Below are 25943 nucleotides of genomic sequence, written 5' to 3'. Positions count from 1 at the left end.
GGGCTAAAATAATAATTTATCATTATGTTCAAGCATCGTATTTTTTATGATCAGAGTGGGTTTGTCTCTAATCTGCCTGTCAGTTCTAAATGCTGGAATAGACTGGGTCAGATGTTGACCACTGTCCTAAATAAGTGTGATTTTTTAATTATTTCAGTTAACCATATCTTTATACATTGGATTCTGGTTTAAGGTTTTCAGGAGTGGAAGGGGGGAGCCAGGAAGGCAAAGTTTGCTTGTCATTTGAGCAAGTAAATGAAGGGCCCTGGCTTTCTAAACTTCTGGCTATCCCCTGGACCCTGCTGGGGTCTCACCGATGTCAGCCAGTGCCCAGCACTTTGGCTGAAGTGTATAACGAAATCAGGCAGAGCTGCAGGATGTTCTGCACTTCCGAAAATGAGGTCATTTAATGAAGTGTCTATGCTCATTGGAACTTAGCTGTAGGGCACATTTTTCTTAAGTCACCTTAGCCATAATATTGCACTTGTATTCATAGCCCATTAGGAGGCTTTCATACAGCAGTTATTTGAAGCAGAAACAGGAGAGAACCTTTCTAGAGAAGAACACAGCTTTTGGTAGGGTCACATTTGCTTTGCCCCTTAATACCTTTGTCTGTGAGGTACTGCCCTTTCCTAGTTTTTCTCTTAACTGGCATTTTCACTGCCGTTTTATCTCTGCCACCCTTGCCTTGCTGTGTGCCTTTTCTGGGTACCCTTGGCCACTGTATGCCGTCTTTTCTCTGTTGTTTGTCTCCTTGAACTGCTTGGCATCCCTTACCACAAAGCCGCTGGTGGTTCTCAGTCATTTCTTCCTGCTCCCAATCTGTCTTCTCTCCCTCTGTCTAATGGTTCTGCATCTCTCTCCAGCAGTTCCACTGGGTTGTCTTTCTGTCAGTTTAATGTCTTTCAATTTAAAGCTAATATGGCCAAATCTGAATTCTTTATCTTTCCCAGGAAACCATTTTGCATTCATGGTGTTTTCTGTGATTACCACCATTCACAATCTCAATCATGCTTGTTACTTGGGGACATTTTCTTATCCTGCACATTTAGAGTCGCATATAATTTATTATTACTATTATTTATTTGTATAGTAATAATCTTACTGCATTTTTCTCTGATGTATTTCTAAATCAGATAGCTTTCTCAGTTCAGATTATTGTGCAGATTAATTACCCATGCCTCTCTGAGAATGACAGCAACCTTTCCCAGTCTATTCAAAATACAGTTGTTAAGATGATTTGTCTTCCTTGAATTCATCACGAGTCCCTGCACTGATTCATCTCACCGCATCCTATCAGCATCCAGGTTTTTGTATTTGCTTTTAAGTCTTTCATACATCTGCCTTCTCCTATTAGTCATTCCTTCCTTTGTTTTATGAAATGCTGACTCTTCTCTCCACCCTTGCTTCCCCAGTGCTATCGGCTTCAGAGATCCTTTTGGTCATTTCAGAGAGCTCTTTGCTCTTCTCATTTCTCACAAATGTAGCACATCACAATGTGATCTTCAGACCATCTTGTTTTGCATCAAGCAATCAAGGTTATCTTAGAAACAGCTCTACTAGCTTAATTTGCTATGTCAGTTACTATTTAACGGGTTTGATTATTGAAAAATAGGATTTTTATGAAGTATTTTTTTTTAATTACAATTTATATAAATAAACTGGGGACATAGATCTTTTACTTTAAATGGGAAGCAATAATATTCTTGCAATATTTTGAATCTTTACAGTTCCTTCTCTCTGCTGGAAATGTATGGGAGAAAAAAAAAGTTACTATTTTCCTCCTGGGTATGTTTAGTATTAAGCATCAGTAACCTTCTGAATCAGAGGTTACGCTGATTTCAGGCATTCAGAGTTGGACTCTAAAATCATAACATTAGACTCCAGAATGATCAGTTTTAAAAAGCAATCTGTGATTTTTGAAGAAAAAAAACCCATGCTTTTCTTGGCAACTCTTATGGTTACACAAGTCATTTGATCACAGAAAAGTAGAAGGAAGGTTTTGAATCTTAGTCATCGAAGTGTAAGTGTTTTGAATCTTAGTCATCGAATTGTAAGAGGTAAGAAAGACCACAAGTTATCAGGAAAAGTAGTGGGAGATCTGGCAGTGATGAATGATGCAGGTTAAATCCAAAGCCTTAGTATGAATTCAGAACTGGATCACATCCATATGCATTAAAACTGATAGGGAATATAAGAAACCATGAGCTCTTTCTGTTTCCCTCTGAAGAACCAGAGATGAAGTTTGGGTTGGGAAAAGGAGAGATTATGTTCTTTTCCACTTTTTCATTAGCAGAGAACAGAAGCTTCCCAAAGTTTTCATATTGCCTCAGTGACAAACCTGGGAGCAAGCTGAGGACTTCACTTTTCAAATTCCACTACTCCTAGCCCCATTTAAAGAGAAGGTGCAGAAGGTGGGAGAAGGTGTTGAAAAGTAACACATCGTTTCAATTCACTTTATGCAACAGGGCTTCTGTTTTTGTAAAACCTACAGGCATTTATATTCCTGCCATAATCTACCACCTTTCAGGGTATAATTTTGAGCTTCACAAGCCTTGTGAAGAGCCCTGTCCTAGAAACTCGGTCTTTTAAAAGAATTCATAGGCACGACGTGATCTTTCCAAACACAAGAAGGTCAGCGTACAGAAGGCCTTTCTCGAGGGAGGCAAGCCAAACCTCTGGGATTTTTACTGGAGTTACAGAGAGACAGTCTGTCTGTGCTGGAATTGATTACTGTCATTGCATGTCAGCTTCTTCTCACGACTCTGGAGTGGAAAGGAAGGAGGGGATCTCATTAAATGCATGCAGTGAAGAGGCTAGGGGCCAGGATTCAGCGACTACCCCTAGCCTCAGGTCTCTCTCTTGCAGCCCTCAGAAGATTCACAGAATTGATCCGGGGCCATTTGAATAGGGCATAATTGCTTTGAAAGGAATGTTTGCTTGCAGTCAGTAATTGCCAGCAGATCTTGAAATAAATTATGAAATTGTGGTAAACCCTTGCAAACATGCTGAACTTTTTCATGGCCTATCCAAAAAAATACTGGTGTTACTGGTACGCAATCTGTTCTTGAGTTGTTACAGCATGGTATATGCAAAAGTAAGGTTTTATCCTGAGATACACCTAATAAATCTTTCTAGCTGGTCTTCCCTGATAGAGATGTAATAACAAGTACAAAATGAGGTAACACTTCTAAAAATTAAACTAGCAATCAGTTCAGTTAGTGTGCAGGTCAACAACCAATTTTCATATAAATGACTTAGCTACACTGAAATCCCTCCATTTTCTGCCCTTTTCTTTACATTTGCATTTTCCTTTGCAGCCTCTGGCTAAAAAGACTCATCTGAATAAAAGTTTATGCGTGTTGCCGTCTTCTAATGATCTGTACATTTTTGTGTTTGACAGTGTATCAGTTGCAACAAGAGGCGCCACGTCCCAAGAGAATCATCTGTCCTCGGGAGGTCAGTTCTTCTTTCTCTCTACCTTGTTAAAGCTGATGAATTGTCAGCAGCATATGATTACCAAAAAATCTTTTGTACAGTCTGCGGGTAGTATTTGCTTTAATTTTTCTAAGCCACTATTTTATATAATTATTTTTCTTACAGTTGATTAATTAAAGCAGATTAATATTTGCTAATTAGGCATGGAGGCCTCATTCTACCACTAGAAGCTATTTCATTAGGCAAATGCTCATTAATCATTGCTTGGTGTGCTTTTCTGTGTACCAACTAAAGTTTTGTGTTTCCTTGTCAAAAGGAAGGTGGATTTTTTTCCTGCAATAGAATCAGCTAGGTTGGAAAAGCCCTTCAAGGTCATCAAGTCCAACCATTACCCCAGCACTGCTAAGTCCATCTCTAAAGCATATTACTGAGGGCCTCATCTATGTTTTTTGAACATGATACACATAGCTCCAGTTTGTTGACTGTGTTCTGCTAGGGACTGTGTTCAAGTGAAAATACTGAATAGCCTTAGGGCTCGCTTCTGTCATACAAACTTTAAAGATTATAGGAGATCTAGAAATCTGCAGGTCTGCAGATTTCGCTGAATCATTTTCTTTTCCTGTTTTCTTTTTCTGTATTTCTCCATTTCTACTTAGTTAAATCTGTCAATTCCTCAGCCTGCATGGCATAATAGTAATGGAAAATGTATGTAGATGTCTGCTCAATCAATAAAACTGTGATAGCTTTATCTTCTGTAATGTCAGGGACAAATTTTGTGCAAATAGACATGTAATACTAGTAATAGAAATACTAAACGCATGAACAGATTGCACAAGGTATAAAAGATGATGTGAAAGAAGATAGAAACTACGGTTCATCAGCGTGATATATAGCTCTTCTCTCAAACATCATCATGAGCTCTGACCTGCTTCCTGCACTGTGTACTTATGGAAGTGATGCCTTAGCATAGCATCTATCAAATACTAACATATACAGTCTCAAAACAGGCTTGTGTGGGGCAGGAGGTTTTGTACCAAGGCATAGGTGGTTGCTCAGGGTGGTGAAAAAGATCCTTTGGAAGCCAGGAATTTAATCTGATTTTCCTTAGTTCACCAAGTGCCCTAACAAAGAGGCCATTGCGTTTTTCCCTCAAGTGCTGCCTACCAGTTGTTTTAGGGCAGGGAGGGCAGGGTCTTGGCCTCAGACTTGAAGTCTTCAAGCTGTCAGTTCAGGATGGTCCCAAGACATATAATGCAGGATGCTGAGAAGGACAAGCAAAACACCAGGGTGGGTGAATCCTCATGTCATCCTTTCTCCCTGTCAAAGAGAAGGCTCAGGGAGAAGGAGCATGCTGTAGTCCTGTGGGACTTCAGTGCACATGTGCTGAAGGGGTTTTAGCAAGACCTTCCTCTCTGAAATTCTTATGCAAAACTAATTTCAGGTAGGTATCTGAGGCTGGTATTCTCTAAAGAAGAGGACATTAAGGTTTTTACTAAATTAATGACAGGTATTAAACTAGTAGTGATATAGTTCAAAATAGTTCAGGTAAATAATTTATTTACTTCTGGTTCAGCATGACATGAGTTTCTCAATTTGCGTGAGGTAACAATTTATCTAATATTTTATTTATCTATTTCACACTGGCACTATGTTGAGGAACAACTTGTCTTGAGAAAATCTGATTAATAAGCATTAAATGCTTAGGAACCCTTGTCTACAATTTGAACTCATCTTTGTTGGGATACAAGTGACTTAGCCTGAGTAAGTTTGATCCAAAATTTATTTTGCTAACTCAAATTAAAGCATTTTTTTCTTGCCTCCATCAGTGAAAATTTGAATCAAGCTAAAATGTGCTTTTAAGGTGGAGTAGCAATCGTATTCTTGTGCTAGAAACATGCTTATCTACACAAGTAAGCGGAGTAAATGCGAAGCTGTGAACTCTTTACCAGTGTGCTATTCTAAATTTATTTCCTTAGATTTAAGAACATGTTAGGTACAACTGAACTTACCCTTTGCTCCCTTTGCCTGATGTTTGAAGGCCTATTCAGGTAATTTCCAAAGATTTGCAGAAGGAAGATAAGATCACATTATATTAACTAAATTAATATGTGATTGGCAAAGCAGTACATAACAAAGTAAGTTAAAAATGTCTTAATTCACATAACCTGGGTTTGGTTCTGACTAATAAGCCTTTTTTTAGTGGCTCACCTCACTGACTGAAGAGTCCTATTTTGATTTGTTTTTATTTTATTTTATTTTTTAGTTTAGTTAAACAGCTGAAAATAAGAGACTTTATTCAGGGGTACATATATAAAGCAGTATGAACTCCCACACATGTGGTCTTTGTTTGGGTTCATTACTTGGATTTTGAATCTTTGTGTAGCTTAACTATATGTGTTCACAACCTGATTGCTGGAAACTCAGATTCACTGACCCGAGAGCAAAAAACATTACAGCACTGATGATGTATTTTATTTTTACATACAGCTGGGGAGGTGGGGTGTCCTGATACCTACATTGTTCCTTGTGGTTCATATTATCAGTTTTATATAAAGTAGAAATGCAGACTGGTTTTATAGAGCATCACAGATTGTTAGAGACAAAATTCAGCGCCATGTTCCTATGGCATCTATTAGCTTTTCCTTAGCACACAGTCTATAAGGTGGGTGTTTTGGATGTTTTATTCTTCTTGATTCATTTTACTTCAGTGTAATCTGGTGATTGTATAGGCTTGCCTCACTAAAGATGGTGCCTTATTAATCCTAAATTTCTGCCAGTTATGTAGGAAGATTGATCTCAAAATCTAATTTTGTGTTATGTATGTGAAAATATATTAATTGTCAATATGATAGTTATTTAGTATGCAACATGATGCTCATCCAACATCTGGAGAGCAGGTGTCAGCAGGATGCGTGACTGACAGGGGAAAGATTTATCTCTCCATGTGCATATCATAGGAAGTGGACTTTGTGGAGGGTGTTCTCTTGTATAATTTAGGATTTAAACTGCTTCAGACAAATGTAAAGATTGCAAATAATTTAAAATCCTTCATGCTATGGCAAGATGTCTTTCATTCATGACTGCCAAATTCTGCACTGTTTGCAAGAAAATTGAAGCATCTGCTGTGAACAAAATCTGTAACACCAACAGATAAACTTGTGAAGGGTTGGAGGATTGGGTTTTTTCTCTCACCACTTGGCATTTTCATCATTCCTCAATCTTTTCCATTGCCATCTTGCAGATTCTCTGCATTCATTTGCTTTTCCATTACCTCTCTGTTACTCCATAGTCAAAGGGGTTTTAGCCTCAGATCTCTGCAGTTCTACCATCTGATTTGTGTGGATTTCTTGATTAGCTATACTTTGGAGACAGGAATCACCTCTCCTGATATGCAAACCACAAGACTAAAAACTGGGACTGTAAATAAAACATGATCATTTCTATCTTTGTCTCTTTGAGCTTTGCTATTATGATTTTCATTTTCCTTTTTGTTTTTCTTTTCTCCACATAAATATCTTGTCAGCAAAAGCAGGTCATTCCTGCAATGGGAATCATATTGAATGAACTGTTAGTGCTTCAGGTATCTAACGGCTTTTAATTAATCACCACCGGCAGCGGCACTAGTGTGAATATCCTACCTTCCCAATAACATTGGATTTCTGCCAATATCCTCATTTGTAACCATATACCTTCCAGCAATGTTTTAATGATTTATTTTTTAAATAGAGAAAATTTAGTTTAAAAGCACCACTCAGGTGGAGGAGTAGCTTTTAAATATTGTGCAACTGTGATGATGGGCACCAAAAAATCAGATTTTTGTTGTGAGGAATTCGTATTATAAAGCAACTTTTGGGGTACATTTACAGTAATGCTGATAAAAAAATTACATTCTCAGAAAATAATTCAAGCATTCAACTTCATGGTTTTATTCAAAAATAATATTTTAAAGGATTCTTAATTGTAAGAAACATGTCAGGAGTAGACTAATCAAAGTTAAAATATTTTTTAAAGAAACGGAGGCTTTAACAAAGTTAAAGAATTAAGGAAGGATAGTGATTATTTGGATATATTTTTGGTTAAACAGTTGGCTTGTTAAAGATTTCCTTCAAAGAGGGAGTGAGTCTTACCCATGAGTTTTTAAATTACTTGTGTAGAGATATTCATGCCTATGAATGCTCTTCCTGTTCTGTTCCAAGCCTTAATTGCTGACAGCAATTTTTGAGGCTGGTGAGTTTGTCTGCATTAGACCTTGAATATTCCTATCAGTGCCTTGGCCAAGCCAGTGTCAGCAACGGTGAGAAGCTCGACTAAATTTCCCTAGTGTAGACAAAGCCTTAGAGCCCTAACTTATATTATTATGTAGAAAAATGTCAGTTAATTGCCTTCCTAGTCGTTCTGAATTCCAAATAGGTTTTGTCAGAAGTGGTAGAAATTATTGTCTTTGCCTTTAAAGAATAAAAATTACAGTTTCTTGTATCAAAGCAAATGATAACAAAAGGGAGACTTCTCTTTGAAAAAAAAAGCCCAAAACAAAGCAAAAGAAAAAAACAACAAACCCACCATATATATCCCTTTTTTGCTTAAGTGACTGTAGGAGACTAAAATAAAGATGGCATATTCATACTGTACTGCTGAGAGTCTTTAACCATCTGGAGGGTCGGGAACTGTTTTGACCCTCTGGGTATCCATTACCCAGATTTACAGAAACAAGTATATAGATAGTGGCATTTTATAGAGCGTAACTGTTGAAATGGTCACTAGCAGGTTTATAATGATGTTGCCATATTGTACATTACTAGCAGAGAATATACAGAATCATTGCAGGCATCCAAAACTGAACCACTGCAAATTATTCTTTAGTCAGTTATCCTCAAAGTTTCTTCTGAAGCATAGGATTCAAGCTAAGAACAAAGCAATTAGCAGAGTATCATGTAAACAGCAGCAATATTGAAAAGTCCTTTCAAAATGCTGCTTACTTTTGTCAGCTCTTCGTTCAGTATTTGTACATACGAGAAAGCTTGTGATTAGCTAAGCTTGATCAAGGTTGGTAAAATTAAGCCTTAGTAAAATGTTTGCTAAGAGTACACCCACCTGACTGGATAATAACTATTTAATCATTTCAATAAGTCTTCCATGAATTCCCTCATTCTGCTCACTTAGTGACCTTTACAAGCCGAATATTTTGTCTTTTCCTCTATCCTCATCTTTCTAAGAACATTATCTATACTGTGGTAGTCCTAGAGAGCTGTAATAGGGCATTGAAATTGGCCATAATATTGGTGGTGAATAATGGGAGTAAATGGGAATTTTCATGGCACTTGTTCAAACCACTCTACTGCAAAAAGTCAGACACTACCATGAGAAGGTGTCTCTGTCAGTCCTGAGAGCTTCTCTAAGATAATTCAGAATGTTATATTATCTTTTCCTTAGAAACCTTAGAACACATGGAGTGACACACCAAGAGATCCCATTAGCCAGCAATTAAATGAAAATAAGTAGAATTGTTCCGAAACCATGTTTGTACATGTAAGGCTTAATGGAGCCTGTATCTTCAAATTCTTATAATATTGCTGCTGCTTCAATTGTGTTTTTATAATCCTGACTTTATGATAGAAACAAAAAGAAACGAGCACACAGCAGTAGTCTGTGGGTTACAAATGAAGGTGAAGAGCAATTTTGAATAGACACTGACAAAAGGAGGAAAGTTCTTCAGCTGAAACTCACGGCCAAGTTAGAAAGCCTGGTTGCACTAGAGAGGGCTGAAAACAGTTGAAGAGCAGGAAGTGTCTTCAGTTACATTGTTGTGGAGGACCTGTGGAATGTCAAAATATATTGTATCCGGCATTCCTGTAGACCGGCCACAGGCAGGTTTTCCTGTTAGGCTTAAAAATGTGGGGTTACACCCAATGTCATTTTTATCCCCCTAATGAATGTTGCCCCACAGAATGCCTGAGATTTGCAGCAGTAGGTGAAAGGAAGAAGAGAATCTGGAATATTGCTTGCCCAAAATTCCTTTGTATCTATCACATCAGAGAAAGTTGTCAGTGGTTTTTTTTGAGGCACACTAAAGACTGACAGGAAATATCTCTCCCAGAGTCCCTGAAGTCTCACCCTGCTGCAGTAGTAGGGTGCTGGAACACTAAGAGAAAGCCACATCATTCTCATTTTAATGGTCCATTGACTACTGAATGGAGGAGAAAGCTTCCTAATTATTCTGCAGACATGATAGTAAATATTTCATTTAAGTATTTGCAGCTAAACAAAACTAGAAGAGGTTTTTCTGTTCCACTTGAATTTCATCAAGTTTGATATCTACTGTCCTAGGTTATGATTAGCAAATGAGACTGGTCTTCATGTTTGTCAGAGGAATCTGGTATGAATCAGTTGGTGCATTTATAGATCACTGTGAAACGGAAACGTTAAAGCCATCTTTTTAGAAGACAAGATGGCAACTTCTGACTAATGAGCAGCAACTGTATGTAGCTGTCTTTATTGACTGATGAACTTCCTAATTATCCCTCTGGCTTTGTTTGAAAGCTTCTTTGGGAAGTCTCACCCTTCCTCTCCATTTCCCCTTCAAAGTGGGTGATATGTGTGTGTGTGTGTTTGCTATTCTCCTAATTTTTTATTTCCTTTTATCCTTGTTACATATCACTCTTTTCATCTAGTTCTTTTTATTTTGACATCATGTTGAATGTAAGTAGTTTTCAAGCCAAAATAAATGAAAGCCTGTTTCATATCTCAACCTAGATAAAGTTTATGAATATGCCTGTGTGTAGGTGAAAATGTTGTGTGCTTTTATAGACATATATCTGTTCCAACTTAGGACAGTATTCCTTGTGTCTGGTTAAATGATATGTAGAAGGGGATCTTACTGTCTCTGCTCTATGACTGTTACTTTGTGAGGTGTCTGTCAGAATATTGAGCAGTTGATGATTTTGTATTTTCTAATATGGATAAATATAGAAACTTTACATATCTATCTTGCTTCCTACGCTTCTTGTACATGTATGTATATTAGCTACACACACGCAGAATGATCAAATCATCCAATTACGTGTCTTTTTACACTGACACATTTTAAATGCCCTAAACAAATCAGTGTGTGTGTGTGAGATAGAGATGTTTTTGTGAGTAATATGTCTTATAGTTATCAGAACATTCAGCTTTGTTGAAATGAAAGCATCTGTAAGTTACCGTATTGTTCAGCATTTGGGAAATAAATATTTTCCTACTTAGTATTTTGCAGAGGAGTTAATAGGATCTCTCCAGATTCTGGAAGATAGCTATCACTACCAAAACTCTTACTCCCTTCAGACTTTGCAGATATCCTGACTTAAGAGAAACATTCATGGTTCCCAAGCACAGAGCAGAACTATTCATAAAATCAACAACAGGAGATAAACTGAATTAATATTATTATTCTTCCTTGTATTTTTGCTTTCACCCTTCCCTCTCCCCATGCAGTAATGTTCTCCTAGTGTAGTTAAGTGGTAATGCGTCTCACCCATGATGCTATACTGAGGTTTATCCAAGGTCCTCTCCTCATTTTCCACATACCCCATCCACTCTTAGTTCTGATGGGTTGTTTCCTGATTTTCCTTCCATGCCTTCAGCTCATATTTGAGTTTATAACCGGTCTCCCAGCAGAATGGTTATAAACATTGGTTTGGCACTTCACAAGCAGATTCACTAGGGAACCTTGCTAAAGGGCTACATGTTTGCATCAAATAGTAGCAGTGAGCTGGTTAGGAAGCATGACTTTCAAGGATGCTTTAAGGTAAGTGACACAGCACCAATAATTTTGTGCAGATGCATTGTGGGCTGTTGTGGCATGTGTCATAGGGATGTTTTAGTGCTTCTCACTGGTTGCAGAATTGCGAAGAGCATTTAGAGCATTGATGTGGCTTACTGCATTTATCTGCTGCTCCTGGGGATATTTTTCCTCCCATTTAAATGACGCAACACATCATCCTTGAAAAAAAGGAGAACAGTTTAAATGCTATATTCAAATTTTTCATCTTGCATTCAAGGCAACATTGATATTCCCTCTTACATTCAATGATGCCCTCACTATGTGAATGCAAGATGCATAATAAAATAGATGACTCCTGCTTTTGCAGTTGAAGTTGTTTGAACCTGACCCTGTCACCCCTGACTATTTAGCAGCAGCCTTCTTGATTAAGTTTATTTTAGCTCATGTTCAGGAGCATATTGTTTTTCTTTACTACCTTGCTCAGTCTTGCTTTTTCTGCTAGAGCTGAATATATACAGAAATATGTTCTGGTTTAGTAGGAATAGCAGATGTCCATGGGGGGGTATGTGTGTGTTACCTTCTGGACTTTATAGTGTTTTGTCTGGTATATTGATTATTGGCTGCTGGACAGTTTGGTCAGGGTCCTAGATAGGAAACAAACCCAAGTTAGAAATACCCTCATAAAGGGTGTCTTAAAGCAGCTATTTTGAAAGTTTGGTACAAGCAAGTGAGCAGACCCAATTTGTTTTAAGTTCTTTGTTTTTAAAAATGAAATGATAGAAACAACCTTGACTGAGTTTCAACCAGCCTGCAGGAAATGCCACAGTAACAGCCAGAGCTGCTAAGCTTTGTATGTGTCTTTGCAATGCGTTATCCTGTGAACAGGTCGTTATGCATTTTACCTTCTCTGTGGGTTACAGCATGCTATCAGAGCAGAGAAGCTGTGCAGCTTTGAGCAGCAGTTAATAAAAGCATTCTTTGTGTTCTTCACTTTTGTCTTTCCTTTTGTATTCTTTCTTCCCTGTAGTGAACTCCACTCCTACGATGTACCCAGTGCTCTAGATTTTACTGCAGACTATTTTGTTAGAAGATATCAAACACAATTTAGTCCGTTGCTATGCCAACAGATTTAAGTTGAGTTTTGTTATTTAGAGAAGCAGTGACCAGTTTATCACTTGAAGGTTCAGTTTTCTCCTCTAGAACAGTTCAGTCAATCCACTGCCTTCCCCCTGCTGCCTTCTCTCCTGAGTGCCTTAGAAAGGTGGTTAGAGACATGGTATTATTATGGTTTTATATGTAATTTATACAACCTATTCGTCTGCTTCCTATTATTTCCTGAGAGGAGTCCAGGGAGAGAATAGGCTAGATCATGGTCTCTCGGGGCCAGAAGAAACTCAAGAGGTCATCATCACTGCGTCAGGAGATATTTGCCTAGCCTCTTCTTAAAGCCTTCCAAGATTGAAGATTTCATTACCATCTCTGCTTATTTATTTACTGTTAATTGTTTTTAACACCTTCTTAAGGTCTAAACTCTATCTTCTCTTTTTGCGGTTTAAGCCTATTACTTGTTGCTGTGTCTAGTAAGCCTCTTGAAAGAGCTTTTTTTTCCTACCTGTCTGCTACAGCTTCTCTCTTCTTTTTTTTTAGGCCAACCTCTTTTCATGTCTTTCACAATTTCTAAATCCCTGCCATTTGCTCCAGTCTTTCTTGGGATGTGGTACCCAAATCCACACTCAGTATTCCAGCGAGGGGCTTTCTGAGTGGACATTGCAAGGAGAAGATTGCTCTAAGTGTCTTGTTGGCCGCACTCTTGTTTTTATACCCTGGTATGACATTCTGGGTTTGGCAGTTTTTGCGTGACAGCGTCAATGACTTATGTTCATTTTATGATCTGTTAACAATGCCAGGATCCTTTTCTGTAGGAACCTGTCTAGTCGTTGCCCCTCTGGTATTCTGAATGATTTTGACATCTTGCTTCTAGCTACTTTCTTGGAGGCACCATAGTCCCATGGCTGAAAGGGCATCCATTGAGTGGCTGTAATGCTGGCATCCCTGTGGCTCTGTGACTGCATGACAAAAGGAGATGCAGACTTCCAAAACTATTCATGTCACCTTTCTCTCTGGAGAGCCTTTGAAACACAGGCAGCACAGGTGGAATATGTTCTGGGGGCTTGTGCATTGCCAGTTTCTTTCTGAGGAATGTCTTTGCTCCTCCCTGATCATGTAGCCAAGGTACATAAACATACTCGTGAAGTAAAGTTACATGTGCTGGATGGGCTTGCCAAATGAAGCCTGTCCCATCAGCCATGCTGACTGAAAATCATAGGGGAGAAGACCATCTTTTCATTCTGTATGTGCATAGCAAGTGTCTATAATTGGCCTGTCCTTGGCTGGGAGTAGAGATGTTATATTGCTGCTACTCATACTAACAAAATTAGCAGCAAGCATTATGATATAATACTTTTCACAAAACCAAGAGTTGCTTCTCTTTGAAAACATTGGTGACAGAAAGCCTAATAGGTAATGGTAAGAAAGTCGTAAAAAGGCAGTAAAATAGGTAGATAAATATTTTCTTTCAGAAAGAATGTTCTCCCAATTTAAATTGCTAAAGAATTATTGATGTGAAATAATGTGTCCTATGTGGAGGGCAAGTTAGACATACTAATCGATCTAAGTATTCATTTCCTTAAGAAAAATTTGGAGGCAAAAAAATTAAAGAAGTAATGAAATGCAACATAGCTTTTTACTTTGTTACATTTAATGGAGGCTTACAATCTTCCTTAATCCTTTTTGGTTGTTGATTGTAAATGCTAAAGTTTACAGTTAGCTTATGACAATTCTGCCAAAAGCTGTATGATTCAGACAATAAACTTATATATAGTCTGTTTTTACTGGGCTTGTCTTGAAGGCTTCTCTTCCAACTCTTCTATTTCTCTTTACGTCAAACTGAGCTAAAAAATGATTTTGTTTCTAGTCAACTAGAATTACTGAAAAATAATTAGGATTGCTCAAAACAGAAAATACATCAGATGAAACTTCCTTTGGGAAAATGCCTCACTGCCTGCCCTAAGTGAACACACTGACATTATTAACTCTTGGATCTTGTTTCTTTGCAATTTCTGTGTACTGCAGAGAACAGAGAGCCAGGTGCAGCTACCCACCTTATTGTTTCCCTTCCCCTTTAATATACCGCTCATGGATGTGTGAAGGCAGTGGTTGAAATAGGTAGCTATATGATGTTATGCTATGTTGGCCCTTCTGAATTACAGACAGATTGCTGTCCTAGAGGGATTTCTAAATTTTCATTCCAACATTTCTAGATTTCAGCTTTGGCCACTGCATAAGGAAATATGTCCAGTTCAATGAAGCTGAAGAGAAATTAAATTTTCTGAAATTAGGGTTATCTTATTTCTGCGGCAGTACTTAGGCAGAAAGAATTCGTCAGGGTATCTTCAAATCTTCATTGCAGTGTGGCTTGGATGTTAATGCTTGGGATGAAAATCTATCACATTAGGGGATGCTCACCTCCTGCCTGCATGATTCCCAGTAGTTTTGTGATGAGTTATCTTGCAGGGTGGTGTAGGATTTTAATATAATAATCTGTACATTAGCAGGAGTATGTCATGCCAGGGCTAAACCATCCTGGCCAAAAGAGGAGCCACAAATCCCATGGCATTAAAATTCAGTAAACTTCAAAATTATGTAAACGTAATATATTGAATTAGTTTAGATAACTAGTGTATGTTTTGAAGAAGACTTATTTCCTTCTCAGTGTTGACTTCAAACCCCAGTTCAACTAACTCCACACCTTGAAGAATATGCTGTAGCATTGTAAAAATACTTGTAAAATTAGACTAAGTGTACAAGTGAGGGATTTTTTTGGGGGTGCGGGGAGGCAATCAGGTTTGGCAGGCTGAGAGTCAAAGCTGGAGTATGCAGAGTCTCTCAAACACAAGTTTCCAAAAGCTTTTGGAGAGTGCCAGGAGAGCTGTGCAGAGTTTCATTCTCTTTGAGCATGCTTAAAGATTAGATGTCATTGAATCATTGGCTCTGAAGAGTACTGGATTAGTAGTGATTTAGGCTGCTTCACCATACATCTTATTTCCTAATCAACTTCACTTTAGTTTTCAACAGTTTTGGCATTCATTGCTATACACAATTTATGCAACTATGAATTTCAGTAGTAATTTTCAGGGTTTTCCCCATGGTTTCTGGGACAACGGTCAGAAATGCCTCTCTGCAGCATTTTTGGTCTGAGATTTGCAATAGGACCTTTTTCTAAGCCAGGAAATTACCATCTCACATTTGAATTGAAAGCTGCCACTTACTTTTAATGGAGAGAGAACCCATTTGATTTGTCCTCTGCATGGGAGTAGTAAAACTAAGCTGTGGAGGTCTTTAAGACAAAATGTATTTTCACTATTATTTGCTTTATGTAGTTTTCCTCAGTTTTGTACTTTGTTTCTGTCTATTAGCTGAAGAGTCCTAAATGGTTCAAGCCTCTGATCTCTTCCATTGCTCATTGTCTAGGGAGATAGGCCAGAGTGATGGATAAAACCAGCTGGTGACCTGGGAACAGTGGCCTGTGTTTCAACAAGGAAATTGTGAAGGCTATACAGAAAGTGATCAAAGTGTTCTTCATAGCCAAGATCTATGAAAAAAAACTAAGTGTATGTGTCCTCAGAATAAAGCTGGTTATTCTGGCCTCCTACCACTGGGAAACAGTCACTTTTCTACCTGTGGATTTTCTGTTCTTCCCACCACTAAGAATTCTTTTAGGCAGATCTGCCTGACTTTGTGTGTGCAAGCCTATTTATAGCAGGAGAGGGAAAGCTAATCCCAACTGAATTACAGTCACCTTTGCCTTCTGGGATATATAGAATTTCCCTTGAAGTTTGTACAGAGTCTGCTCCTTTGATACTTTTAAGCCCCTGATCCATCAATAGTGCAGGCTTTTGGTTTATTTCCAAGTTCAGTCCAACATTCTGGTTTTGATCTAGAGACCCTGATGTTATTTTGATCTTTTATCTTGCTTTAACTTTATTTCCTTGTGTTTCTTCCTATTGGTGAAGTTGGTTAGGAGTGAAATGCTTATTTCAGGTTAAAGGTTGCAGTGAGCACAAGAGAGGATTTTCAGATTCCGGGGCAGTTGGATGGGTTGGCAGATCTGGAGCTTCATTTTGGGAAATACTAAAGTATCTTTCCTGCATAAAGCCAAGAGCTGAAGTTGTGGCTATTTTAGACACATGGATGCTAAAAGATGTTGGAATAAAGGTTTCTCTTTTATGGAAGAAGAGGAAGAATATGGGAATTGATGGGCTTTGTGTGGATTCTCAGAAGAGCAAACCTTTTAGCTTATGATCAGCAGGAAAAAATGGAAATCACAGTGTTCAGGGCAATTCAGTCAGTTGCTAGAGTAATGATAAAAATTTCACAGATAAATTTCTGGGTTTGTATAAATGGTGTTGTGAGAAGGATACATAATGTGCCTCCATTTACACAAGGAGTTATTTCCAGATTGATTTTATAGTTACATATATACAATAGTGGAGAATCTTGTGCTTGCAGGTAATTTTGAGGGTGAGTGCCAGTACTGTTAATTCTTTCTGAAGTAGATCAAAAGTGTTGGGATTTAGTCTCTGTATACATACAAGCGAGAAAAATCTGCATTTTTAAGTAGAAGCAGATTCTGAATGCTGGGTGAAAGTCACGCTGTATCTTCTGTGATGTAAAGGTTTTATTTGGCTTTCTGTGGGAATGAAAGTTTATCTGTATATTCCTTGTCACCATTTTCAATGTACTGAGTGGCCTTTATGGTGGTCTTACTTAACCCAGTATCTAATACCCATTTTTTATTTAAGTTGCCAGCTAAATATATGCTTGAGGGGACCTTAAGATCTATAAGTAGGACAGGAATCTGACCTGCCATATATGCACATAGAAACACAGCACTTGTACTTGGCAATTCCTCTGATTTTTGCTCTCTCTTCACTTCTTTGTTTGCTTTCTCCTCTTATTCCTGCCCCTCAGAGCTCAGAAATGTTTGTATCAAGGTATTATTCCTAGGCAGGAGTTTCAAGGGTGTGACACTGCTATTGTTAGTTGCTGTGCTGGAAAAGAAAATGCCGAGCTGGGAAAGAAGCGCAGTCAGGACTTTATTGAACTCCCATGAGTCTTCCATTGAAGATTCTCATTATCTTGTGCAGCCTTCGTTCATCCTGCTCTGTCTTGTAGCCCTAGTGACTGCAGGGTAGAAAGTCAGCTGCTCCGGTTTAGTGTGTGGCGTGTAGATTATTGAATCAAAAATATGACTTTTTTGCATTTGCTATGAAGAAATACAGAAACCTTCATCAATTTGAAGTTTTTATATGTTAAATACTGTGATATAATCAAAACAAGAACAATGCTTGTGTCCGGTCAGATAAAATGGTGAAAATTCATTGGTTTTACACTAAAGGATGAAAGTCTTAGAACTACAATTTTTCTACATCCGTGTCAGTATGTATGAAGTAGTAATTCCATTGGTATGGACAGCTTTACTCAGGTATGCGTTCACCCAGGTGCCTTTTTTTAATAATCAGGAGACTTTATGTATATCTTGCATTAGTTCTCTCATGCTTACGCATGAAACTCTGGCTGAAGTTGCCACTACTGACAAGCACCATAGCTGGACAAAGAGGGAGCATCTCTGTATAAAGACACTTTAAAGAGCGGATATATCAATGAATACGCCTGAAGACCACCTGAAAACTCATTGCTGGTATGGTGACGCTACTGACGAGCGCCGTAGCTGGTCAGACAGACAGCATGTTTTTATAAAGACACTTAAATGAGTTGGTTGTATCTATGGATACGTCTGAAAACCACCGGAAAACGCGTTTGAGATGACCAGACGTGTAGCAGCAGCCTGAGCCCCCGCGGTGCAGAGGAAACGTGTGCCAGCCCCAGCGCAAAGGCCTGTGGCGCCCCCTGCCGGGCAGGCCTGCCTGATGGAGGGGAAGGCTGAGAAAACCCCTCGCTTCTTGAGAGCTTGCCTTGGAACTGGGGTCTGAGATCCGTCTCCGGGGGCCAGAAGCAGCCGGAGTTCCTCGGTAACAGCGGGACGTTCATGAATCTTGGTTCAAAGCTTTTAAAAATATTCGGGTGTCCTTGCAGCAGCATTAAGCATACTTTGGACCTGCCCCAAAGGTTCTTGATACTTCAAGGAATTTAAGATGAGGTCTAAATCCAGAAACCTTGTTTTTTTCCCAAGAATGCTAAACTTTTTATCCTCAGGCAGTTACCTTATATAGGCAAAAAAGGTTTTTAAGAGGCTAAAGGGAGTATAGGAAAAATACTCTTGCTTTATAAATACTAGATTGGCAAAACTGTTTGTTTTTACCTGTTTGTTCAGGTTTTATACAGTAATGTGGAGTTCTACTTTTCCACCATTGATACATGTTATTCTTCCCAGAAATCCATCAATAAAACTACCTCTTGTGTTCTCATTTTTCTGCTCTACTACGTAGTCACGTTCCAGTCAGAGTTTTGAACCTGCATTATTTTGTCACTTAGATGGGTGCAGTAGTTCTCATTAGTAACCAAACACAATTGATTTTTATGTAGTTTATTTAAAATCAAGTATGTATTTAATATTTTTTTCCCTTTGTTTCAAAATTTAGGTGGAGAACAGACCAAAGTATTATGGAAGAGAGTAAGTATTTTCCTCTCTGAAGTATGTTGGGTGTATCCAAAAGTAGTTGTTTTCTGAACTACAAAAAAAAAAAAAAAAAAAGGACACAATGAAGGCCTAATAAATATTTTATTTCACCTTTCACATCAACTAGGAGTGAAATATACCAAAGCCTAATAATCTAGCTGTGTTACAGTCCGGTTCTGCTGCTCACAATCCTTGGACTGTGCTGCTCTGTGAGCTTGCATGTTTATCTTGCTTTTCTCAGGGCAGTTTGGTAAAAAAAAGCAATGTCTGGAATATTTCTTCCTCTTATTTTGGTTGTTGCTTAAACCTCCCATTCATCCTGCAGTGGCCCAGGGAGGACAGAAGCGTGACAATTTTCTCTCACCATTTCTCTTACCATTTTGTGTGACTTCCCATACATTCACCACTCTACAAGGTTGTGGAAATAGGCATACGTGCTACTGCATGTGTAAGTGCTATCCTCCCTGCTACAGTTATGAGGGCCAAAATATCGAAAGAAGAGGTGTATTTTTGTTGTGAGGAAAATAAAGGACCTTTGTGCTTAGTAGTCTTCTTGACAGTAAAACAGCTTGAAAGGGGCTGGATCCTGCATTGGCATGAAAATTCGGGCAGGTGAAGTTAAAGGGCACAGCCACTGCAGGAGCCACCCAGATCTGTCATTTGGCCTTTACTAGAGTAATCTGCTGAGGCCCTAGCCCTTATAGCTAGCTAAATTACTTAGATCACATATTCTATTTTTCCTTCCATCCCAGACACTTCGTCTGTGTTTAGTGATCCTTTTCTACCATCAAAAACATCAAGAGCCAGTAGCTTTGCCCAGAATTACTGAAGTTTCATTTTTAAGTAATATCTTTGACAGCAAGGATTTCAGATATAGCCACTAGAGTACCACAGAGCTGAAGATAGTACCTAGCTGAGTAACCCGTCACACTTCCTGAAACAGAATGTGTAAAGCCATTACCACAGTCTCTTATCCAGGAACCTGCCTGGCTGTTGACACACTCGGGGTTTGTGGAGCAGCAGGGCTGGCAGGAACTGTAAGAAGTCACCTCAGTGAACCTGCCTACTAGGCAAGATCACATTGGTTATTATTGTTCAGAAAGATTTCAGAACCACAGAGACAGTCCTCTAAAAGCAATTGACTTGGTAATCAGTAGTGCTTGGAAAGAGAATCAGGGATTTCTAGAGAAAGAAATTGAACAACCCATAATTATATTACTGTATGAATCTATGATGTGGCTTCATTTTAAATAATGCATGTAGCTCTGGTCCCTCTCTATTCCTTCCTCCTCCCTCCTTTTTAGAAAAGTTATGGAAGTAATGAAAGGTACAGTGAAGTGCAACAGTGGAACAAATGGACGCAGCTCTTATCATAGGAGGAAAACGAGCAGATCTTCCTCAGTGGGTGTCCAATAGAAGGACATGCACAGTGTTCATTGCAACTGAGCGCTGTGAAGGCTAAAAGCATAAAGATACCAAAGGGTTCACAAGTGAGATTCCTGACGGGTAAAGTCATAGCTGATCATACACAACTTCTGGCTAAACCAGTGATGGATGGACAGGGATGTGAAGTGAAAGAAATATGTCACTGCTCCATGTACTCTTTCCGTAAGCATTTCTTGTTGACTGCTGTCAGAGGAAGGCATCTGAGTTCTGGGGATCTTGTACCATGTACAAGCTGGTTTTATATCCTTATATAAATGTACCAAACATATCCCTGAGAAATCTTGGATTACCCAGTGATTATCCAACCATGGTTAAACAAATTTCACAGTTGCCCCATGTATCCTGTCCCACTGATTTCTTAAACTGATCACCAGGAGAGCTTTTTCCCTAATAGCGAACCTAAAACCTTCTATATTTTATATTGAGCTTCTGAGGGCAAATAACTTTATGCTCATTGTTTCTAACTAAAGTTACAAATTGCCACGAGTTTACTGGTAAAGACACGCTCAAATCATGTCATCTAGGGGATGCTCATTTCAATTTGGATGTGGCAATAAATGGGGGGGTCCCCACCAATATAGACAGAAAGTATGAATTAATTTACATCATTTTGACTAGAAAGTCAAGATCACCTAAACCGAATACTTCTAACATGTATTAATTGAAAAGACACTGTAAAGAGAACGGAACGATTGCATCTGCATCCAAAGTGTTTTTCTTCTCTTTCGCTGCCAGGCCAGAGGCAGTGTTCGAAATGTGCCACTTCATATGTTTTGTCAGAAAAGAGAAAATGCTGAAGGCCAGTACGTTTTAGTTCTATTTTTTCAGACAGCAGCAAAAATAGGAATTTTCAGAACCTCTGAGGAGACCCTTGGAGACTTACCAGCTAACAAAATGTGCATAGGAGTTAAGACTTAAACTGCTGTAAAGACTGCATTTGTACTTATGGAAAGATCACCACTACATATTGATTATTGTAAGGTTAATTGTGTATCCTAGGGCCTCTTTTCTTTCTTAAAATAGCAATGACAGAAGAATCGGAGAAGTATTGCTTTTTTCCAGCACTGAATGCAGAACTCACTGAAATGAAGACAACATTATTTTTCTTAAGGCTACTCTGATTCTTCTACTTTAATATATGAATAGAATTTTGAATAATTGTTGCCATTTTTTGTCTCAGTTTCCCTTATAAATTTGAGGAAGCAATGTTAATATAAAGCACACTGATAGTAAGAGTCATCTCTCATTTTAAGGCACCTCCATTTAAAAATATAATGTCTTTGTGCCTAGTTTTCAATTTTGTTGTGAGGCCCGTAGAAAAGAAGCAAGGAAGAGGGGCGTAGACTGCTAGAGGAGAAAAGCTGTGAAAAGATGGGGCATTGACAGAACGTAATCTTTGGGTGCGGTTGAGTGTTTTGCTGACTGAAACTGCATACATAGAGTAATTCTTGTTTTGTCTCAATGCTGCTGCCAATGCTGGATGGCTGTCCTGGCACTTTTAGACCGTGATGCTCCACAGTGCAGAAGTTTTGAAATGGTTTCTTGGGGTGGAGGAGGAGGTATTTCCGGTTGGTTTGTTCTGTAAATCACTGAGATATCTTCCCTTAGGTTTCACGGGATCATTTCTCGGGAGCAAGCAGATGAAATACTTGCTGGTGTAGAAGGAGCATATATACTTAGAGAAAGCCAGCGGCAACCTGGCTGCTATACTCTTGCTCTCAGGTAAATGGTGTTTTAATGAAGGCTTACAGTTAAAATGTAAATGTGTTTAATGGAGGGGATTATACCAGTCCCTTTTGAGCAAAGTCTATGTCCACTCTTATTTAATACACTTCATGGTATCAGAAGGATTTTACACCCTTTTGGCAGCAGTTTGACCATCACAGTACTGCAGCAATGCAGCTACTCCATCAGCGCTTGGCTGGGAGGTCCCTTTTCAGTAGCAGACTGTGTTCATTTTCAAAATCTTTGCTACCTAGAGTGAGTGTTGTTAAGATGGAGCTTCTCCTTTAAAACTGTGTAAGAGATGAGTGAGAACAGAACAGGAGAATGCGCCAGCAGAGGACACAGCCAAGTTGTCCTCTGAGCTCAGTGATGTGTTGTACACCAAAACATTCCTGGACAAACCTGAAAAATCATGAAGTCCAGTGGCTGAGCAGCTGTCATAGGCACCATACTGCACTTCAGTTTTCTTCCCTATCTGGAATTCAAGCTTGCTGTATACAGTACAGTGTAAAGCACAGGAAGCTGCTATTCAAAGAAATAAGTCTGCTATTCAACTGAGTGAAAAATTCAGTGAGAACACAAACTACAACCTCACTGCCCCACACAGGTGCACTTCCTCAAAGATACAGCCACTCTTGGCTTTAGATGTGCCATTCAAAAACTGCCCATGCAACAGTCTTAGAGCTGCTGTGGGTTAGTGGCAAGAGGACAAGATATTCTATCGGGCTTTGACAAAAAAATCTCCCTGGCAGTAGTTTGCAGGTTTTGTAGCATGATTACTTCTGTAAGATATGCACAAAATAAAAGTCTGTGTATTTTATCCTTCTGCTGAAAAGCTAGAAGGAAAAATTCTTTAAGGAGTTACCCCAAGTAGCTGTGATATAGTGCTGAAACCATTCTCAGGATTTGTATTGATGTGCAGATGGTAGAGCTGGAAAAGTTGGTGAGTCATGCCAAATAAAAAGTGGTGTAAATTAAAAGCAACTTTTGTCAGCTGAAAAAGAACAAACATGATTTTTTAGAGTCTTAGTAAGAAATTTCAAAATAAAGAATAAAAAGAGCTACTAAAGGATGGGGATTATGGCAAAGTGCCTGTTGTTTTGACACAACAGCATGGTTTCTAAATCCTTTTTATAGAATCAAAAACTGAATTTGATTATAAATTGGGAATTTATATGAAAACTGTGGGGAAAAAATAAGAGGCTTAAACAGTTTTATTTGAATGCTTAACAAAGTATGCAGAGACAGGTACATTTGATGCGCTATAAGGACCATGTAACTCAATGTTGTATCTTTGAATCCGTTAATTAAGAATAAGATTCCAACCTTGGTGTTATAAACTGAATATGCTACTACAGCACTTTGCTTTTTAAAACACTTTAGAAAAAGCCCATAGATTACACCTGCCACGAATAGGGCCAGAGTTATCCCACAGTACTTTGGGTGTTTAATTGGGCCCCTGAATTAGGAGCTCAGTCTCCCTGACTTCCTTCCAGGGAGTGATTTGACCCTTAGGATTTGAATGACTTGCTAGAGATTCTCATCTCTCTTCATTGACTGTAAATATGCCCATGGTGATTAAGCATCCACTTTCTGCACTTCAAAAATGTTTCTGGATGGAAGAGCCCTTAACATGGTTATACATCCAGGTGTAATGTCTTGCCAATGCAAACATACCTTTCCAGTCACTGCAGCAGTCCCTTTAGGATTCAGATTTAAGCCATGTACATCTAGGTCACATAACTTGTTGCAAGGACTTGGGCTCAGTTCTGTAGCCCAGTCCATGTGATGCAGTGAGGTTTGGGACTGGGTTTGAACTTGAAGTAGTCTCTCCACAGAGATACAGTTGCAGCCATATACTTATTCAATATGTAATGCAGACATAGACTTGCCAGCAAAGTTACCTCCTGAGAGTTTTGCCAGTATTAATGCTCACTCTTCCCTCTCTCTTTCTTCTGTCTCTCTTTTTTTTTTTTTCTGATATTTTCAGATTTGGCAATCAGACCTTGAACTATAGGTTGTTCTATGATGGGAAGCACTTTGTTGGAGAGAAAAGATTCGAATCAATCCACGATCTGGTTACAGATGGCTTGATAACATTGTATATAGAAACAAAGGCTTCTGAATATATTTCCAAAATGACAACAAACCCCATCTATGAACACATTGGATATGCCACTTTGCTTAGAGAAAAAGTGTCCCGAAGGCTGAGTAGAACAAAAAACGAATCAAGAAAAGCAAGCGTAATGAGTGAAGAAAATACCCCTGTTGAAAAGGTAAGTACTGAGCTTAAAATTTTGGCAATTAATACCGGTCTTTCTATCAAATCTGGGAGGAAAAAAAGGTTTTGTCCAAAGACCTGTTTCTATTTTTCTATACTGCGTTAAGTATTACTATCCCACTGAAAAGTTTGCATCCTGTTAATGCAGTCTTTGCTCCAAACTAATATTTGGCCGGAGCTTATGATAAAAGCTTTCTAATAAGTACCAAATGCAAATGTTTTCACTGTGTAAGTATAGGTATATATACCATCTAACTTAGGAACTGCATCTAAAATTTTTCACAAGTTGTGTTTCTTCGTCCATGTATCCTGATGCATATTATAGAGTAAGATGATGAAACTGGTTCCCACTGACCCTTCACCACAGCTCAAGTTTGTTATCTTTCCATTCACAGTGCAAAGCTCCTCTTTTCTATCAAGTCTTTGGTGGATGGGTCTCAAATTGCAATATTGTGTGTTTTCTTTCCTTTCTTCTCATGGGTCTGAAATTGGGATGTGTTTGCTTCCCTTTCTTCTCGCTCTTCTCATTTGAAGTGAGCTTTCCTTGATCTCTTTCTCTCACATATCCATATCCCATAGCGTTGTATGGGCTAGGACTTACTTACATGATTATAACTTGAGAATTTTGTGCAGTTAGCAGCCATTTGAAGATGTAAAACTAGAAATTATTTTGCATAAGAGAAACAGTCTTGTAATCAGTGACATGTGGATATTTTCATTTCCCAGGTGGTAAGGCAGTAAGAACTGTCAAAGAAAACTTTTTCTGAGTCTGGTGTTTGCTCTAAATTGACTTACTGACATCTGTAAGCATATCACTGCAGTATTCTAGTGTTCAGTGTGCTGGCTAGCTAGTTGGGAACTAGAGGTAGTTTGTATTTGGGAAGCAGGGAGTGAATTTGCTGTCATATAGTGATACTGAGCATGAAAAGACATCAGCTTTTTTATGTGTACCCTCATTACTCTAGGACATTTTTAGCATAATTATCTGTTGGGTTCACATATCTGATAACATACTGGTTTGGATTTCTCAGTAATAAAAATTGCCTGAGTAACTGACCTGACATAGAAACCTATTCATCCTCTAACAATTCCATTAACAATGACATTTTTTAGGGAAGGCGTATTGCCATAGGGAAGTTTTTTGGAGAGTGGCACAGCAACAAGTCGGCCATTCAGGTTTTATTTCAGAATGAATCCATTGATGACAATAGGTTTTGGTTCAATTGGATGGTGCTGTAATATCCAAGAGGAGCGGATGCCATTGAGACAGGCTTTGTGCTCGTTCAGTTGATTCCTGTGTTTGAACTCTGGTTGATTTTGTATGCTGTAATAGGCACCAGAAGGTGAATTTTGACTTTATTTGAGGCACAATAAAAAATAAACATGGTGCAGTGTGGCAAATGTTTTTGTTTAGGTAGGAGAATGGTCCAGGGGATGTTCTGGGAAAGTTTCTTTTGTATCAATAAAATAGCGGACTGTATTGGGATGACTGTAAATATTATTACATGACTGTAGTGAAATAATGCAGTCATGACAGTTGAAAATCATGCTACGTTTTCTGAGAAATCAAGAAAAATTTAGACTTTTTTTTGTACAAG

The 25943-nt window shown here is 38.6% G+C and overlaps 1 protein-coding gene across 4 annotated transcripts in view; it reads left to right on the top strand.

Annotated features, from left to right (window-relative positions):
- CHN2 (chimerin 2) overlaps positions 1-25943 on the top strand; it is a 167946-nt gene that overhangs the window by 76407 nt on the left and 65596 nt on the right. For all 4 annotated transcript variants that reach the window (XM_057424983.1, XM_057424982.1, XM_057424984.1 and 1 more), the window contains 4 exons: positions 3404-3459; positions 18856-18887; positions 21948-22061; positions 24055-24340. In XM_057424983.1, the coding sequence (XP_057280966.1) occupies positions 3404-3459; positions 18856-18887; positions 21948-22061; positions 24055-24340 (488 nt within the window). The remainder of the gene's footprint in view (positions 1-3403; positions 3460-18855; positions 18888-21947; positions 22062-24054; positions 24341-25943) is intronic.

The sequence above is a fragment of the Pezoporus wallicus genome, unplaced genomic scaffold (genome assembly GCF_028554395.1).
Source record: "Pezoporus wallicus isolate ANWC-B61680 ecotype Strahan unplaced genomic scaffold, APGP_CSIRO_Pwel_v1 contig_3181, whole genome shotgun sequence".
NCBI classification, from domain to species: domain Eukaryota; kingdom Metazoa; phylum Chordata; class Aves; order Psittaciformes; family Psittacidae; genus Pezoporus; species Pezoporus wallicus.
The sequence above is the reverse complement of the archived record's forward strand: the minus strand, read 5'-3'. Positions and strand labels throughout refer to the sequence as shown.